General features: G+C 54.7%; 6 protein-coding genes across 6 annotated transcripts; 3 read left to right on the top strand and 3 right to left on the bottom strand.

Annotated features, from left to right (window-relative positions):
* Window positions 1–489: 489 nt before the first annotated feature.
* On the top strand, window positions 490–2044 carry LTHEOB_4005 (N-acyl homoserine lactonase; the record flags this gene model as incomplete). The annotated part of the gene is made up of 3 exons (XM_035512992.1): window positions 490–602; window positions 756–1401; window positions 1583–2044. The coding sequence occupies 3 exons, from the start codon at window positions 490–492 to the stop codon at window positions 2042–2044; spliced, it is 1221 nt and encodes a 406-aa protein (XP_035375398.1).
* A 468-nt stretch (window positions 2045–2512) lies between these two features.
* Window positions 2513–4018, bottom strand: LTHEOB_4004 (F-box domain containing protein; the record flags this gene model as incomplete). Its single annotated transcript, XM_035512991.1, has 1 exon — window positions 2513–4018. One exon carries the CDS (start codon window positions 4016–4018, stop codon window positions 2513–2515), a length of 1506 nt encoding a protein of 501 aa, XP_035375397.1.
* A 734-nt stretch (window positions 4019–4752) lies between these two features.
* On the top strand, window positions 4753–6835 carry LTHEOB_4003 (Poly polymerase 2 ADP-ribosyltransferase 2; the record flags this gene model as incomplete). Its single annotated transcript, XM_035512990.1, has 2 exons — window positions 4753–5400; window positions 5477–6835. 2 exons carry the CDS (start codon window positions 4753–4755, stop codon window positions 6833–6835), a joined length of 2007 nt encoding a protein of 668 aa, XP_035375396.1.
* An 852-nt stretch (window positions 6836–7687) lies between these two features.
* On the bottom strand, window positions 7688–9405 carry LTHEOB_4002 (Cytochrome p450 family protein; the record flags this gene model as incomplete). Its single annotated transcript, XM_035512989.1, has 2 exons — window positions 7688–8130; window positions 8235–9405. 2 exons carry the CDS (start codon window positions 9403–9405, stop codon window positions 7688–7690), a joined length of 1614 nt encoding a protein of 537 aa, XP_035375395.1.
* A 1767-nt stretch (window positions 9406–11172) lies between these two features.
* LTHEOB_4001 (Actin-like protein arp6) lies at window positions 11173–12612 on the top strand (the record flags this gene model as incomplete). Its single annotated transcript, XM_035512988.1, has 2 exons — window positions 11173–11484; window positions 11554–12612. The coding sequence occupies 2 exons, from the start codon at window positions 11173–11175 to the stop codon at window positions 12610–12612; spliced, it is 1371 nt and encodes a 456-aa protein (XP_035375394.1).
* Window positions 12613–14314: 1702 nt separating this feature from the next.
* On the bottom strand, window positions 14315–15518 carry LTHEOB_4000 (uncharacterized protein; the record flags this gene model as incomplete). The annotated part of the gene is made up of 3 exons (XM_035512987.1): window positions 14315–14333; window positions 14393–15412; window positions 15472–15518. 3 exons carry the CDS (start codon window positions 15516–15518, stop codon window positions 14315–14317), a joined length of 1086 nt encoding a protein of 361 aa, XP_035375393.1.
* Between the last annotated feature and the right edge of the window lie 1818 nt (window positions 15519–17336).

The following is a 17336-nucleotide window of genomic DNA, read 5'->3' as shown; positions in this document are numbered from 1 at the left end:
CTTCTGCGAACCGTTTGCGCATCGTGGTCACCGACGTGGAACATAACTTTTCCTTGACTTTGCTTTCGCCGTATGTTCCCGGTCAAGCTACGCTTTGGGATGGTCTGCTGAGCTGGCTGATTGCTGACTAAAACTCAGTTGATTGCTCCGCACCCGCGTCTGCGGGTGTAAGCACGTCATCACCCTCCCGACGTCAGATGCAGACCCCACTTTTTGCTTATCCAGACTTCCTCGGAGGTTTTATTAATCCTGGTGTGCATCGTATTCCTGGAGGGGGAAGCCAGCATTCGGGAACAGCGGCTTAGACTATCCCCGTTTGACCGATGCTGCTGACTGTTTATATACCACATCATACTCTTCAAAGCCCCGCTTCCCTTAACGCTGACCTCACCATAAGCATAGCCTCACTGGCCTTCATGAACTACTGAGAGAGTGTACGCGCGGCAGCGAAAGGGAAAACATCCTTCTTTCGGGAAATCACCAATCAGCATGGCCAGAGACAACGGAGACGGCGGGGGAGAATTCCTCGCAATGCCTAAGGCCCCGCCGAACCTCAACATTCCGCCCTCAGGCTCCACCGTATCTGTTTCTGTCATCGACACGTGAGCTTCACTTATCTTATTCATGATTACCATCCTCACTGCACAAGATCAACACGATCCGTCCTTGGGGGGGGAAAAAAAGCACCATGACCTTGAAACAGACCGTCACAGCTACTAGCGACCCTCCGTTTCCTTCTCTAACTCGTATCACAGCGGCGTCCGGGTCTCCCTCCCCATCGCCCCCTTCCTCGAGCCCCAGATCCGCGGCAAAGACCGGATGACCGGCCCCGCATACTCGTTCCTGATCACGCACAACCAGTCGGGCCGCAGGCTCCTCTTCGACCTCTCCGTCCGCAAGGACTGCCGCACCGGCTTCGCGCCCGCCGTGCAGCAGCGCGTCAACGACCCGGCCAAGGAGTTCTGGGTGCGTTGGATCGACCCTTTTTCGTCTTCTTCTTCTCCGAAGTGGGAGGCGGATACGGAACCGGAGGCGGAGCCGCGAGACGTCGTCGACGTGCTGGCCGCCGGGGGGCTGCGGCCTGACGCCATCGAGGCCGTCGTGTGGAGCCACCACCACTGGGACCACACGGGCGACTTGACGCGCTTTCCCGCCGCGTCGACGAAGCTGGTCGTCGGGCCAGGCTTCACGCAGGCGTTCGGCGCCGGGTGGCCGGCGGTCGAGGGCGCGCCGGTCAAGGGGGAGGAGTGGGCGGGGAGGGAGCTGGTGGAGGTGGGGTTTGATGAGGAGGACGGGTTGAAGATCGGGAGGTTTAGGGCGAAGGATTGGTGGGGGGATGGGAGCTTCTATCTGTTGGATACGCCCGGGCATGCGGTGGGGCATTTGTGCGGGTTGGCGAGGGTAAGGGCTGGGGCGGGGGAGGGGGAGGGGGATGGGGCGTTTGTGTTTATGGGTGGGGTGAGTTTGTCTGTGTTTTATTTTTCTTGTGCTTCTATCTTTTTTTTTATTTCGTCACTCATCTTCTGTTTCAATTCTCGTCAGGAGTGTGCAGAAGCAGTCCGAGTACTAACGCAAGACGCAGGACTGCGCTCACCACGGCGCCGAGTTCCGCCCTTCGCCCTACCTCCCCCTCCCGCGTACCATTTCTCCCTCGCCTTTCCCGCATCATCCTCAACATGCTACAATCTGCCCCGGTGCCCTCTTTGCCCCCATCCATCCTGCCGCCAGCCTGCCTGAAAAGGCGACGAAGCCTTTCTACACTCCAACGCAATTCTTCCCGTACAGCTTCGATGACTGCGTCTGGAGCATCGACGGTTTACAAGAATTTGACGCCGATGAGAGGGTGTTCGTCGTCAATGCGCACGATGAGAGTTTGTTGAGCGTATTCTACGGCGTGGATGGAGAAGGGAAGGGGAAGGGATTGCTTTGGCCGCAAGGGACGTTGGATGCATGGAGGGAAGGGCAGAATCTCGCGACGAGAGCCAGATGGGCTTTTCTAGAGGATTTTGCAGGGGCGGTGGGCCTTGGTGAGCGAGGAAAATAGCACTTATGAAAATTGGGGTGCAGAGTGGGGAAAGTGGTGAGAAGTATGTCAGTGGTTAGGTGACCACCCGGGAGGAATATCGTGTATTAATATTTGAAGCCAATTCATTAAACTTCATGGCATTACAGCCACTTGATGTATACAGAGGGGTACTGAAGCCGATGGCTAGCGCGAAGAACAGCAAAGTCCTGGAATATAGCGTGATTATGCCCGAGTTCCTTTTCTTTTTTTTTTTTGTTTCTTGGGAAAAGAACATGCCATTTGGTACTCGAAGCTATCTTCCGGACGTAAATGTATAATTTACCCGTGCCTGCACAGCGCTCCTCAATGGGAAGTCATGAAAAGATATAAGACAGAACAGCAAAGTGAAATAGATTCATGATCCTCCTTTAAAATGCATGTACCGATGCAATGTAGTACCGGAAACGCCACCAGAGCAATCAAAGGCACCTAACGTTGAAGCTAATACTAAATCAAATCGTCATTCCCGTCACCATATCCGTCATCGTCCTCGTCCTCGTTCTCGCTATCCTCTCCAGAATAGTTGTTGCTCCGAATGACTGGCCAATCCACCGTGGTAGCCTCAGCCAGCTGTTCCAAGCTTTTCTTCGAAACTGCGACCTCTTTCGATGGCTGCTCATCAAACTTGACAAAAAGGCTAGATATGTTCAAGTTCTCAGTGTCTGCCTGTTTCAGTCGGCGGAGGTTCAAAGACTTCAAGTTCGGAGGGAGATCAGCCGATAGCTCTCGGAACATATCGGACCATAGGTTGACACGGCTTCGAGATCCAGATTGTAAGGATGAGGGATAGAGCGTCACATTGAAGAAGCTGAGACCCTTGAGCTGGTGGAACTTCCGGAAGAGCTTTCGCAGTGTGCTAGTGCTGATGTGCGCCGCGCCTAGATCCAGCTGTGTGAGGGGCAACGCCACAGGGGCTGGATTGTACTCATCCCACGGTGGCGGGGTTTCAAGGTCGCATGGTGAGATCCACGGCAATCGATTTGCGACTGGATCCGTGCCAGGTAGCGTGGACAGCCAGTTTATGAGTCTGAAGCTCAGTTGTGTAGGTGTGTTCTGGAAGTTCAGCCGAAGCGATGTGACGTTTCGAGTACGGGAAAGGAAATGTCTGATACGGGTGTTCGACATGTCGAAGATATCCTGAAAGGGCTGGGCATCCGTGATGAATGTGTGTGTTTGATTATCGAGAAGGACATCGAGATGAAGGGTCTGAAGGCTTTCCAAGGCTGGGGCGATGCTTTCCTCCATCCACTGATCAAGACCAAACGCACAATCATTCAGGCCGCGGATCCTGTGTCTTAGTATGACCATAAGTGCCTTGGGTCGGCCGGATGAGTTAGCCATGGCACCGAGGACCGCCTGGAAAACTCGGTTGTGGAAATAATCGTCCGTATTGGTAGTGTTGTTGCCGTCACTCATAGCCAACTCATGGCCTTGAGCCTCGAGGGTAGGAGCACCCCAGCTTCTCCATGCCCCCGAGCCGGTCTCTGAATCTCGGACCCGCGTTTGTGAATTGAAGTCCCGAATATCGAGTGTCTGCAGGTTGCGGAGGTTGCTCAGAGCCCTAGCCAACAGACTTACCGCCCGGCCTGTGGTGAACATGCGCCGCTGTGACTCGGCAGCTCCCTTGCGCTGTATGAATACTGTATAATCCAGTGCTGGGGCCAGGGCTCTAGACCAGAAAACGTAATGGTCAAGGCCAATGATGAGGTGCTTGAGACATGGCGAAAGGGCAGGATGCTCTGAGATGTCGACCAATGCTTGCAGACTGGCTTCGGTTACCATGAACTGCTTTTTGGTGAAGTAATGCTTGGAGAAGTAGGTGAAGAGATGGTGCTCCATGAGCTTGCAGGTCAGACGAACGTGACCCAGGGTCACTGTGGGCAGGAAGTCGACAATGCGGTCGATGAGCTCCTGCGGGAGCTTGGCGATTCGAGAGTCCGCCTGAGGGTCCATCTTGTTGGCTCGCTGGATGGACTTGGAAGGTTTCCTGGACGAGAGAAGAGGTGAGAAGGCGACTTGAGCTCCTAACACACGGACATCGGTGGTAATTTGAGAGGAGGAATAACCAACGGGTCTGGGCGACTGTTGCCTGTTGTAAGTTGCACAGTGCACGCTGCCAGCGGGATCACGGTGGTTGTGTTTTGCTCCGATAGGGACGATGCCTGGCTGGTGGCCGTGGTTGCCTGGAGATCAGCCCACGTGAAGGCGCGAGAGATTCGAGCTCGCTGGTTTGGGGAAGGAGCAGAGGGGTAGGCGCGTCAACGCGCATTGGCAAAATGCCGGGTTATTATTAGCTTACCCAAACGGGCGATTGCTGCCTACCGTGCCTGCTGTCGCTGGTGCGCCGGCTTCGTAGCGTCTTGGCGGACGCCCCTCATTAATTGGCCGCTGCCCGCGCAGCACCTACCCAACACCAATCGCAAGAGCTGCAATCGCGACAACCAGAAGAAGCGACAGGAAGTGGTGAGGTTGAAGTGAGTCAGTGCCCTTAAATCAACTCAATTGCTGTTGCTGAGCGCATTTAAAGAACCAATTGTGTCCGAAGACTTTGCCCTTGCAGAGACAAAGAGCACGCTTGTGGCCGTGGCTGCCTGCCGCTTCGAGATCCCTCCGCGCACGGTTCTCCTCTGCAGCAACTAATATATCTACGCCCATTCCTTCACCTCTGCAGAATCTGCACCATCGCCATGCCACCGAAACGAGGAAAGAAAGCCGCTGCGCCAGCCGCACCTCCATTGGAGGGTTGCTGTGTCGTCTTCAGCGGCACATTTCCCGGACACTCGCAGTCGGCGCTGCTCGACCACGCCGCTCGCTTGGGAGCCAAGACTGCCAAATCCGTCACCAAGGACGCGACCCATCTCGTTACCACCCAGGCTGATGTCGACAAATCCTCGAGCAAGGTCAAGGATGCTCAGAATCGCGACATTTTTCTCGTGAACCTGGATTGGATGTTGGACTCCGAGCAATCCAACGCGAAGGCCGACGAGACGCAGTACACCTTCGGCAACGCAACTTCCAACGCTACGCCTGCCTCCGGCACCGCTACCTCACAGACGAAGGACGTCAAGAAGCGCCAGGCCTCTTCTGATGACGATGCAAATTCAACGGACCAGCCTGACACCAAGAAGAAGAAGGCAGTCACCGAGAAGGAGAAGCCCGCCCCCAACTTCGGTGAAGGACAGATTGCCAAGTCGAAGAACATTGCGATTCCCGTGGACGAGGAATGCCACCTCGGTGGATATGGTGTTCACGTTGATCCTGATGGCGTCATTTGGGATGCTGCCCTGAACCAAACGAATGCCGGAAACAACAATAACAAGTTCTACCGACTCCAGGTAAATACCTATTGATTCTGGCTGGGGATTTCAGATCTCTTGACCCATGAAGCCACATTATACTAACTTGTATCAGGTTCTGGGTAACGGCACTGGACACTGTGTCACCTGGTCTCGATGGGGCCGGGTTGGCGAACGTGGACAGATGAAAGCTCTCGGTGACGGATCGCTTGCCGATGCGAAGCGTCAATTCGAAGCGAAATTCAAGGACAAGTCCGGATTGCGCTGGGAAGACCGCACGGCGGCTCCCAAGAGCAAGAAGTACGTCTTCATCGAGCGCAGTTACCAGTCGGACGACGAAGAAGAAGACGAGGACAAGAAGGCTGAAAAGAGCGGCAACACACCCGATTGCACCCTTGCGCTGCCCATCCAGAAGTTGATGCAACTCATATTCAACACGGACTTTTTTGCCGCCGCTATGAGCGAGCTCAACTACGACTCGAAGAAGTTGCCCCTGGGAAAGCTCAGCAAGGCTACTATCATGAAGGGCTTCCAGACCCTCAAGGACCTCTCTGCTTTGATTGACGACTCTACTTCCAGAGCTTCAGATATCGAGGATGCCTCCAATCTCTTTTACTCACTCATCCCACACGACTTCGGTCGTAACAGGCCGCCTGTGATACGCACTCAGGATGTCCTCAAGCGTGAGGTCGAGCTCTTGGAGAACTTGGCCGATATGAAGGATGCGTCCAACATCATGAAAGACGAATCGGCCAACGGCGAAGTCTTGCATACTCTGGATAAGCAATACAGAGGTTTGGGCATGCAGGAGATGAGCCCCCTCGAGAGAAACAGTGTCGAGTTCCAGGAACTTTCGGAGTACCTGAGCAAAACTCGCGGGTACACGCACGGGGTCAACTACAAGATCGATTCCATCTTCCGCATCGAACGTCAAGGCGAACATGATCGTTTCGACAAGAGCGTATTCGCTGGGCCAGTTCGCGATCGACGTCTTCTGTGGCATGGTTCCCGAGCTACTAACTTTGGCGGTATCCTCAGCCAAGGTCTTCGCATCGCACCTCCTGAGGCCCCAGTGAGCGGCTACATGTTTGGCAAGGGAATTTACCTTGCTGACATGTCTTCCAAATCTGCCAACTACTGCTGCTCTTACATTTCAGGCGGCACGGCTCTGCTTCTGCTTTGTGAGGCTGAGCTCGGCAACCCTCTTCAGGAACTGACGAACTCCAACTACAACGCGGGAGAAGATGCAAAGTCCAAGGGAATGTGGTCTACTTGGGGTAAAGGAATGACTGCACCGCTAGGATGGAAGGACGCTGGCTGTGTCCACCCCTCTTTGGCTGGTGTCAAGATGCCCGATGTGAGCATTCAGCCGGGATCTACAAATGTTCCGGGCGCATACCTGCAGTACAACGAGTTCATCTGCTATGATGTGGCTCAGATTCGACTTCGGTACCTTTTCCAGGTGAGGATGTAAACTTTCGACACTGTTCCTGGGTCCAGCTTTGTTCTCGGTACTCCCAGTACATCAAAGTGCTGTCAAAGGCTGGCTGCATAGTTTCTTCTGGTTCACGATCAGGGTTCATTACTCACTTGCTATCTTGCTGGCTTGATTTGTTGTTCTTTTTCCACTTTCAATTGAGTTGATGAAACGATAGCACAGGTGTGAAGGCGTCACAGGTAAAATCAGTTTCGGCTACTGTGTACATTAGTGTCTTTTCATGGTCTCACGGTCTAAGCTTTTCTGGCACCGGCATCGCTATGGAGACGGCGAGAACGTCATGAGTTCGACAGGTTCGGCAAAAACGGCACTGGAGAAAAGTAGCTAGCGTAGCATTAGCTCTCGAATCTCAAATATTCATTTGCTCAAAGCGCTTCATCTCCCACATTTATACACGTGTATAGAACTTACTTCGTCGGTGATTTCCTTGGTTCTGGCAATGCGATTCACGAGGAAAGGAAGGGAAGCTAATACAGGAGTGTCATTGACTCGAAGCCGTCTTTCTCATTTCATAGTCATCGAAGCTGTCTAAAGGGTAAAAACAGAAGAGGAGACAGCCGCCCACTAGATTATACCAAACCTATGCGCGCGTGAGCGCAACCGTGTATGTACTGGGATATATACCATCCCATTGAATCCCATTCCCAGACAACGCCGAATAGAGTATCTCAAGAAAAAGAAAAAGAAGTGTGAAGAAGACTAACGTGTACAGATAAGCCACCAAAAAAAGCAAAGTCGGGAGTCAATTTTCACCGCTCCTTTCCCGATGTCGACCGAAAGGGGGGAGGAGACGAAAAGTAAGAGAAAAAAAAAACGCCACCGGGTCTATTACGACGATGATGACGATGACGAAGGCGGCACCAACCTCACCCAGCACCCGTTGCCGGGACACAGCGTCAAGGCGACCTGCTCCCTCCACTGCTCCTCCCCGTCGCGGGGCACGAGGTGCTCAAACTCCTGGGCGAGGCGGACGACGACGTAGCTGGCCTCGGTCAGGGCGTACTGCTGGCCGACGCAGATGCGGGGCCCGCCGTTGAAGGGCAGATACTCCCAGCCGACCCGCAGGCGCTCCCAGCGCTCCGGCCGGAAGTCTTCGGCGTCGGCGCCGAAGATGTCGCGACGCCGGTGCATGGCCCAGACGGACCACGAGGTGATGGTACCGGCCGGCACGAAGACGGGCGCCGTGCCGTGCGGGCCGCCGCCCGTGGGGAAGACCGTGTCGCGGACGCACATGCGCGTGTTGAGGGGGACGACGGGGTGGAGGCGGAGGGCTGGGTTTGGGGAGTCAGCTTTTGCTTTGTTGTTGCCGTGGATGGAAGTGGATAGATGGGATGAGGTCATGATGGGTTTGGGGTGAATTTCAGGGAGGACTTACACTCATTCAAGCACCACTTCAGGTACTTCATGTTCCGCAGTTCCTCATACGTCGGCCGTCTTCCCTGGAGGGTCGTCACAACCTCCTCCCGTAGCTTCTGCCACACCTCGGGTTGCCTGGCCAGCACGAAGAACAGGTTCCCAAGCAGACTGGCAGTCGTGTCGCGTCCGGCGAGCAGCACGTTGAGCAGCTCGCTGCGCAGGCGCTTCTTATCCGTCGTGCGTGTTGCCAGCTCATGCAAGAAGACGTACTTCTCCTCGTCCTGCCCCGTCTCGACATCTCCCCTTTTCTGATCCTTCTCCGCTACCTCCTCCCGGAACCGCACCGCCTCGTCGACGAACTGATCAACATATGCGTGCACGACGTCGACGGCACGCTCGCCGGTGCTGATTCGTGCCCTGTTGGCGCCGATGAGGTGCGCGAGCGGGCCAAGGCGGATGAGGTCGAGTCCCTCGGACTGGGCGACGGTGAAGGCCTCGGCAAAGCTGGCCTCCGCCTTGTTAACTCCTGCATCATCACTGTTTCCCGGACGCAGACTACGAACGCTCTTGCCGAAGAGGAACTCTGTGGCCGAGTCGATGGTGAATTTGAAGAAGAGCTCCTGGAGGTCGAAGAACGAGGCGTCCGTCGTCGTGGCTTTGGGGATTGCCGCCATCAGGTCCTCAAAGTGCGACTCGAACGCCTGTAAGTCGGCTACCTGGTCGCGCACGAAGTTTGGCCGAATCATGGCGCGGGACGCGGCCCAGTGACCGCCATCAGTTGTGAATATACCATCACCCAGAAAACCTTGCAGTGCGGGCTGGCGGAACGGCGCGATGGCGAAGTCCTTGAAGCGTGTGGCGAGGATGGCCTTGACGTTCTCAGGCTCCATCGTCATGATGGCATGTGCGCCGAGACGCTTGGAGGTGAAGGTCTTGCTGTTGGTTTCGGTGAAGCGGGCGGTCAGCATGTCCAGGAGCTGGTGCTTCTTGCCGGCACGAATGGTGGACAGGAGGGCGTCTATCCCCAGGATGGGGTCGCGCATCTTGAGAGATGCTGCAGGCAGGCATCCATTTTCACGGATAAAGCGGCGACGGGCAAGAGAGAGGGCGATGGTACGGTAAGCAAAGTAGAGGACGGTGGTGATGGAGGCAAAGAGGAAGACTGGCGAGAGGAATATTGAAGGCGCCATGATGGTGAAGTTCTGCTTGACAACAGGACAGGGAGAGGATTGCGCAAAGCTTTTATGATGAGTTCGACTCGGTGTCACCGCTCTGGTGGAGATGAGGCTCTTGCACAAGTAAGGGAGCGGGGCTAACGGTGAGGCCGAAGCTCGTGATTTACAGGCGAAAGAGTTCGATTAAAGGCCGTATTCCTATTCCGTCGTGATCCGGACCAAGGCGCGGAGAGGTGGGTAAGACGGCGGCACGGAATCAAGATTTGATGCGCAAGTGATCCCCACAAAAAAGAAGCTTAGACGGAGGAGGATGCGATGCTGACGGGCGAGCTTGGGCAGTTCACATTTTGGGCGAAAGCCATGGCGGCCGTACTGTTAAGGCTGTTCTCGGCCGGTGCGTCAGCTGGGCAAGCACGGAGGTTTATCTTGACCTTGCTCTTCTGGGAAGGACGACCGTCCGTCTCCACACTTCTTGGCGCCCGAATGGCGTTTCGGTGCGACGGCGCGGACGGCAGCTTGTAGCGATGTCCGAATCCGTGGATGAAGAAGATAGGCACGACGGAATAGACCCAGTAGATTTGCGCATGGGAGCCGTGGGGCGGGTGTTCTGGAAGGTAGATCGGGGGCGGTTAGCGTTCTGGGGCTTCGGCCAGGCCGATTGGCCCCCGGCGCTGCTCGGGCGGGTCCATTTGCCATCGACGGCCATCCCGTGGCCGCACCAGGCAACCCGTGACAGCCAGGAGCTCTGTTGCGGCTGTTTCAACATCCCGCCCTGCCGCTGCTTACCTGGACTGCTGCATCCACCAGCTGACGCCCGCCAAGTGCCAAGGCCTGGATTTACCTGTGTTCCCATTCGCGGGAGCTGAAGAACACCTTGGGTGACGCATCATGCTCCCGGCTTTGTCGAGAATCGTCGTGGATAAGGAGGCTGCGAATCAAGGGGAAAGCTGAAAAGGATGCGATGGTAAAAATAAAGTTGTGAAACAACTGCGCCCGGCGAGCCCGCGATTGGCCGGTGTTTCCATCGCTCCAGGCCGCCAGTACACACCTCTTCTTTACCAGATAGGAAGGCGTCCATGTTGGCTGAGTACGGCTCGGACGAAAGCGCAAATGCAGGCCGGAAATACACAGGGCGTAATATCATCGCTGCCCTCCTGAGACAGAGACGCCACTGTCGATGGGAGTGACACAGCAGTGGCTTAGAGGCGCAGCATAGCCTCCGGATATAAAAGGGCGCTCAGCACGGCTTACGAGTCTCCAACGTGTTGCAGAGCCTCACTGCGCGGGAAGGCCCGTTTTCGTCAAGCACGATAATGCCTCACACGTTCGCATGGTGTGTGCGGAGGCATAGTCAAGCGTGATGCAGACGACATGAATTTCGGAGGTGGCTTGGACGAGGTGCCAGCATACCGCACTGCAACATCCTGAGGCATGAGGTCTAATTAGCAGCAACTGCATCCGATACGCGTCCTGCATGCAATCCTTCGGCTGACGTAAGGACAATCGTACATGGCTTGTTATTGCTTTTCATTTAGGCTTGTGAACGTGCTCGGGTCTGGAGATATCCGTCATCGACATTGTTGGGGCTCCAAATGGCAATGATGCGCAGTTGTGAGGTTTGCATAGCCGAAAGGAATGGAGAGTTTTTCAGGGCCTGTGAGAGAGCGTGCGCCGACAGGGATCAGCCCACCCGGCGAAGATCCGGGCGACCGACGTCACCCGCGACGCGCCGCGACGCGAAAACTATCCTCTCTCATCACTCACCCCGCTTCGACCCCCGCCATGCCCCGAGCTGCAAAGCAGGCCAAGCCGTCGCTCCCCTCAAACACCCTCATCATTGACAATGGCGCCTACAATATCAAGGCCGGCTTCGCCCCACCAGACAGCTCAACTGAGCCATCCTGCCGCATAACCCCAAACTGTATAGCTCGCGCCCGCGACAGGCGCATATGGATTGGTTCGCAGCTAGAACAATGCAAGGATTTTGGCGAGATGGCCTTCCGGAGGCCAGTCGAGAAAGGCTACATCGTGAACTGGGAGGGAGAAAAAGCTATATGGGACCATGAGTTCCTGGCTAACGACGCCGCACTTAAAGTACCTCCGCCAGCCTTCATAACGTTTTCCGCCTTAGGACGGATACTAACCTTGTTCACTCACTCATAGTGTGACCCACATGACACAACCCTTGTCCTTACCGAAGCACCAAACTCGCCGCAAGCATTGCAGACCAATTGCGACCAGATGGTCTTCGAGGAGTTCGAATTCGCCTCCTACTACCGCTGCCTCGCACCCGCCCTCAACGCCTATAATGACATTCCCGCCCTATTCTCCGATCCAGCCTCCACTTCTTCCGGACCTGTCGAGTCCCTCCTCGTCATCGACACAGGCTACTCGCACACCACCATCACGCCGCTCCACCACGGCCGCCCCTTCCACTCTGCCATCCGGCGACTGACGGTCGGCGGCAAGTTCCTGACGAACCACCTGAAAGAGCTCATCTCGCTGCGCGCCTACAATTTCATGGACGAGACGCACCTAGTCAACGAGATCAAAGAAGACGTCTGCTTCGTCTCGACCGACTTCGCCCACGACCTCGAGCGCACCTGGAAAGGCAGCAGCAACAACAACAAGACCACGCCAGACACCTCCATCGTCGTCGACTACGTCCTCCCAGACTACACGGAGCGCCAGCGCGGCTTCGCGCGGCCCCACGACCCCTCGGCCGCCGCCAAGGCGAAGCGCCTGGGCCTCGCGCAGGGCGGCGTGCAGCACCACACGGCGTCCGGCGGCGCGACATCGTCGGGCAAGACGGAAGACCTGCTGCCGCTCGGCAACGAGCGTTTCGCCGTGCCGGAGCTGCTCTTCCACCCCAACGACATCGGCCTGCCCGAGCCGGGTCTCCCCGACGCCGTCATGCAGTCGCTGCAGCAGCTGCCCGAGGGCCTGTGGCCCGGCTTGCTGGCGAACGTCGTCGTCGTCGGTGGCAATAGCCTGCTGCCGGGTTTCACGGAGAGGTTGGAGAGGGAGCTGCGGGCGATTGTGCCAGCGGAGTTGCTGGTCCGGGTGGCGAGGCCTGAGGATCCGGTGACGTTTACGTGGAAGGGCGGGGTGAGGTTGGCCGGGGAGAGGGGAGAGGGGCTGAGGGGGGTGGCTGTGACGAGAGAGGAGTATTTGGAGAATGGGAGTGCGTGGGCGGCGAGGAGGTTTGCGGGAGTGGTGTAGTGCAGATGGGGAGAAAGATTGAGGTTGATGAGGGGAAATGGATGAACGAGTGGAAAATAGATACCCTTGCTTTATTGGCATTCGTTCGCTTACTTTTGGTCTTGCTCGTGGGACGAGGTTTGATCACATGCGGTTGTGAGCAGCAATTTGCTCTGGTCTTGAAATTGGTCGGCTGAACACCGCATAGGTTCATTATCTGACGCACACTTTGAGCTCAGGCCTGCATACGCACACCGCATGACTCATTGCCGCGCCGTCGTGTGTGCTCGGAACCATGTGAAGACCATGGCGGGAGATTATAAAAGAAAGCTCACCTTTCCGTTCTTCTCGGGAAAGGCCAAGCTTGCGACATTCGCCTACTACATGTTACATGGCACTATATCCTGACCCACCACCATACACTGCTTGCGCGGCGGGTTCGCGCCAATCTTTCGCCTAGGAAATAGGCGCTCAGTGTCAAAGGATTTAATATGCATCATTAACTTTTGATGATGAAGGGTCAGGTTCAAAGATGATGAACGCGATTACGTACCTGAGAAGGAAGGATCAGATAGAGACAGTTGACAAGACAGAGGCAGTGTCTTGTATCTTTTCTGCCTTCGGCAAAGCCCGCTTGCCGAGCGTAGTTCAGCACTGGTTCCTGTACATACTATGGTGCTGATGAACTTTAAAAGAGCGAAGCGAAAGGGATGCTCGTGCTAAACTTGCATTCTTCGCCTATCATAAGGCTCCGCCGGGTTTCATGAGACTGTCGAAAATACCCATCGTGTCAACTGAAACAATGCCATCTAGCTTCAGCTGATGCAGAAAGTTTACGCTCAGAATCCATGTGCACATTCTAGGGCTCGAGCTCGAGCCGCGGACAAGTTCGTGCGAGTATCGCATTGGGAGGGGCCAGGAATAAGATGCACAAACGGAGCGGCTCTCATTTCTCTTCCGTTCATTAATCAACATTCGGCTGTGGGTTATTCATTTGTCTTACCATACCTGAATGTCGAGTACACTCTTTTCTTTCGTGTCCCCTTGCTATTCATTCGTTCTCGTGCTCTGACATAAGTAAGTCCAAGGCATCGGGCTGGATATGAGCCTCATTGTTGGAGGCGTCCATCATTACGGCTTGGTGGTGATGAGGAAGATTACAAGATGATGTTTATTTCCTAAGGTATGTAATGATATGAAGAAGCATTGATAAGAAGGAATGAAGGCCGTTGCTGAGTATACTCGAACATTAAAGTAATAAAATTGGATAGAAGCAAACTAAGAGTTGATTGTCTGGCATCTCTCGATATAGGACATTCATTTCCATATCGTGTAGCTGAAGAGATAAAGAGAGGGTGCTTATGCGTCGTCATTTCATATTTATACCTAGCGTCTCCAATGTCCGTACACGCGATCATTGGCATTGAGAAACGGCGGAAAGATATTCTACTAGTGCATAGCCCCCCGAAATTTACCACAAGTAAAGCTTACATTATATGGGATCACCTAGTAATCATCTTGTTCTCCGCTGTACTTCGCTAACAGAGCTTACTGTTCAATGCTTTATTACCAGAGCCGTATCCACAATAGTCCAAATTAAATCCAAAGCCTCCCAAGTACCATCATCGCAAAAGACATCCACAATGATCCATGTTCCCACATACGCCCCGCACCAGCCGTAGATGACGACGCCGTTGCCGAACCACCACCACCACCATTACCACTACCCCCTGCCAATGTCCCTACCGCAGTACCCTCAGCACTTCCACCACCTGCAGTCGTTCTCGTCCCACTCCCCAACGCACTCTTATCCTCCCCACCCCCTCCCAACGTCCCCACCACCGTCCTCGTCGTCCTCCCCGCCGACGTCGAACCCGCCGCCGCCGACACCGTACCGCCCAGCCCACTAACAATCAGACCGCCCAACCCGTCACTGCTAGTACCAGTCGTCGCCGCAGCACCACCGTCCGCCGCCGTCCCCCCTTCCTCCTCCACCACCGCTCCGACCGCAACAGTCTCCCCGGCCGCATTCGTCGTCAGCACGATCGCCGCGCTGCCGCCAGGAAGAGTTGCAGTACCGCCGAGCCCGAGCGTCGTCAACGTGGTTGTATGTGGCTCCTCACCTTCGCCCGAGTTGCTTGGAGGAGGAGTGTTCACGATGACGACGCCGTACGATGCAGCGGCGGCGCCGCCGCTGCCGGCGGGAGCGGGCGAGAGGACGACGACGTTGGTGGAGCCGAGGGGCAGGGTGACGGGCGTTGGGGAGGGGTTCGGTGGTGCCGCGGTAGGTGGTGAGGACGCTGCAGGTGAGGGGGAGTCAGTGTTCTTGTTTGTCGGTTCTCTTGTCGTGACAGGCGGCAGCGTCGAGGACGCGGCTGGAGAGACGACTGGCTCGGCGGATGCGTCCGTGGTGCTGGGAAGCGGACGGTCGTGCACGGAGGGGGATGGCGAGGTTGTTTCTTCGTCGCCATCGTCCTCGAAGGACGTGGCGGAGGCGGTGAGGAACGCGGCCGTGGTAAGGTAGCCCGGGCCCGGGAGCATGGTGGAGATTGTGCAGCTGTGTAACGCGTCGGCGTCAGTCAGGGCGTCGATGTAGCTTTCGGGCACGGAGCCGTAGTAGGCGGAGAAGAAGTAGCCGTATCCGTTTGGGTCGTCGGGGTCGATCGAGTAAGGTTCTGGCTCGAATGAAGGGACGGAGATGGTTGCTACCGTGTCTGCGTCGGTAGAGCAGACGGAGCCGGTGCCATCTGCTGCTGTCGTGGATAGTTGACCGGACCAAGAATACTCTGTTGCGTAATATTCCCATCTATCCGGATATGTACTGGTGGGTCGTTAATATCATATCGCAGTCTTAGGTTCATAGACGGACATCGTAACTACTTGACCCTTGGCATCTGTTTTCGTGGTTGTCTGAGTGCCTTTATCATTGGTTGGGGGCAATGTATAGCCTTCGGGTAGCTCTCCTGTGCTGGTGACATATCGGGTCGCATTCAATCGAGTGTTGATCGAAAGAGGGACAAGTTAGTTTCAGAAATTAAAGCGCAGCCTACTGATTGCTCACAATAGTTACGACGGTAAAGGGTGTCAGTGTAGTTGAGAAATCATATGGAATCCATGAATAGCGAAGGTTGGCTGGCCAGTCTGCATAGCAATTGGCAGCGCAGGACGAGTTTCCGACTGGCGTTGTGCGAGCAGAACTGCTCTCCTGGGCTTTGGTTGGAGTGCCGACAAGAACACCCACCCAGATTGCCAAGGAAAGTAACATTTGAATATTCGGAAACGACCGATGCGGACTTCGACGTAGTTGAGCCGCACGTAGAAGGACTGTAGTTCTCCTTAAAGTCTGAAGGCTGAAGCTGACATCGGAAAATTCAGCTAAGCAGTCACGCGTGTACTGCAAGGTGAACTAAAAATAGGATCAGACAAGGAGAAGACAGTATTCACTTTTGCAGGATTCCGATTGTGCTGTCTTGGTGCAAAATCGAAGTGCATAACTTCTGAAGTATCCTGTCCGTGAGCCAACAGATAGTGCTTACTTACCGTGAATGGAAAATGAAGTGATTGCTGATGCAGTGAGCTTGAGAGGAAGGAAAGAACACTGCTGATCGTGTGGAGATTGACAGAGGCTACTTGCTTAGTAGCCAATGAATAGCCATCATCCGTTGGGGGCGGAAAGTTTGAGCGGCAGATAGTGCTTGGCAAGACCCAATCTGGATGACTAGCTGTGAGACTGTGATCCGTGCCGATCGCTGAGCCACAGACAAGCATAATCTCAAACCGCCATCCTCAAACTATTGCAATAACCTTCAAGCATGTTTAGCATATCAAAGCTCCAAAGCAACTCCCAACTGCAAGTCAGAGAACTGTGACATTCATCCAATCATATCATGAAAGGAGAGCAATTCTTAACTTTTTCCACAGGCTGAACCGTTCATCCGTACATCCTCAAACTTGACCATATCCATTTCTCGCCTATCACTTTACACACTTCTACGGAGGGCCCTTTCCCACTTCAGTGGCAAAATCTACCCCACCTCTGAAACTAGGCCTAAAACTGGAGCCACGTTTGTCTCACTTGCGCTAATGCAAAACTGGCTACCCGTTCCTCTAGCTCTACAATCATAATCACAGCACATCTCATGAAGAAAACAAAAATAACCGCTTCATACAAAAGCAATGCCACTGTAACCAGCCCACATGCCTTAACTATCGCCTTTTTCCCATTTGCCCTCAACTCATCATGTATCCTTGACCCTCAATCCCGCTCAGCGAGTACTGCAATACACAACACAACCCTGCCCGGCTCCTTACTCAGCACATACGTATACACGCATGTTGCTTGCAAAAAGGCTGACAGATTGCATGACATGGTGGCACGAGAACCTTGATTAGCAGAACAAAAGCAAGAAATAGAGTCGACCAGGCATGTCACATGCCGGTTCCATCTGCATTTCCTGTCTCCAGAATTCCAGAAATCAAGATTGACAGAAGAAGCAAAAAGAGAAGGTATGTCCCCATTCCAGTGTGTAGAGCCATTATCCAATACCATGAATGCGCCATCTGTCAGCGCCGAGGGTCGCCCCTGCTATACAATGCCCAGTCCACATCTACAGGTAGATAGATAGCACTCATGCAACTTCCCCACGTGGAAAAAGAAAAGGTCAGAAAAACAACCATATGCCCCTTTTCCTATGGCCTAACCATACTCCGGCCAGCCTTCCAGTCATGCATGTATCTACCCACTG

Source organism: Lasiodiplodia theobromae, assembly GCF_012971845.1.
Source record: "Lasiodiplodia theobromae strain AM2As chromosome Unknown scaffold_10, whole genome shotgun sequence".
Lineage (NCBI taxonomy): Eukaryota > Fungi > Ascomycota > Dothideomycetes > Botryosphaeriales > Botryosphaeriaceae > Lasiodiplodia > Lasiodiplodia theobromae.
This window is presented reverse-complemented; position numbering and strand designations above follow the sequence as displayed.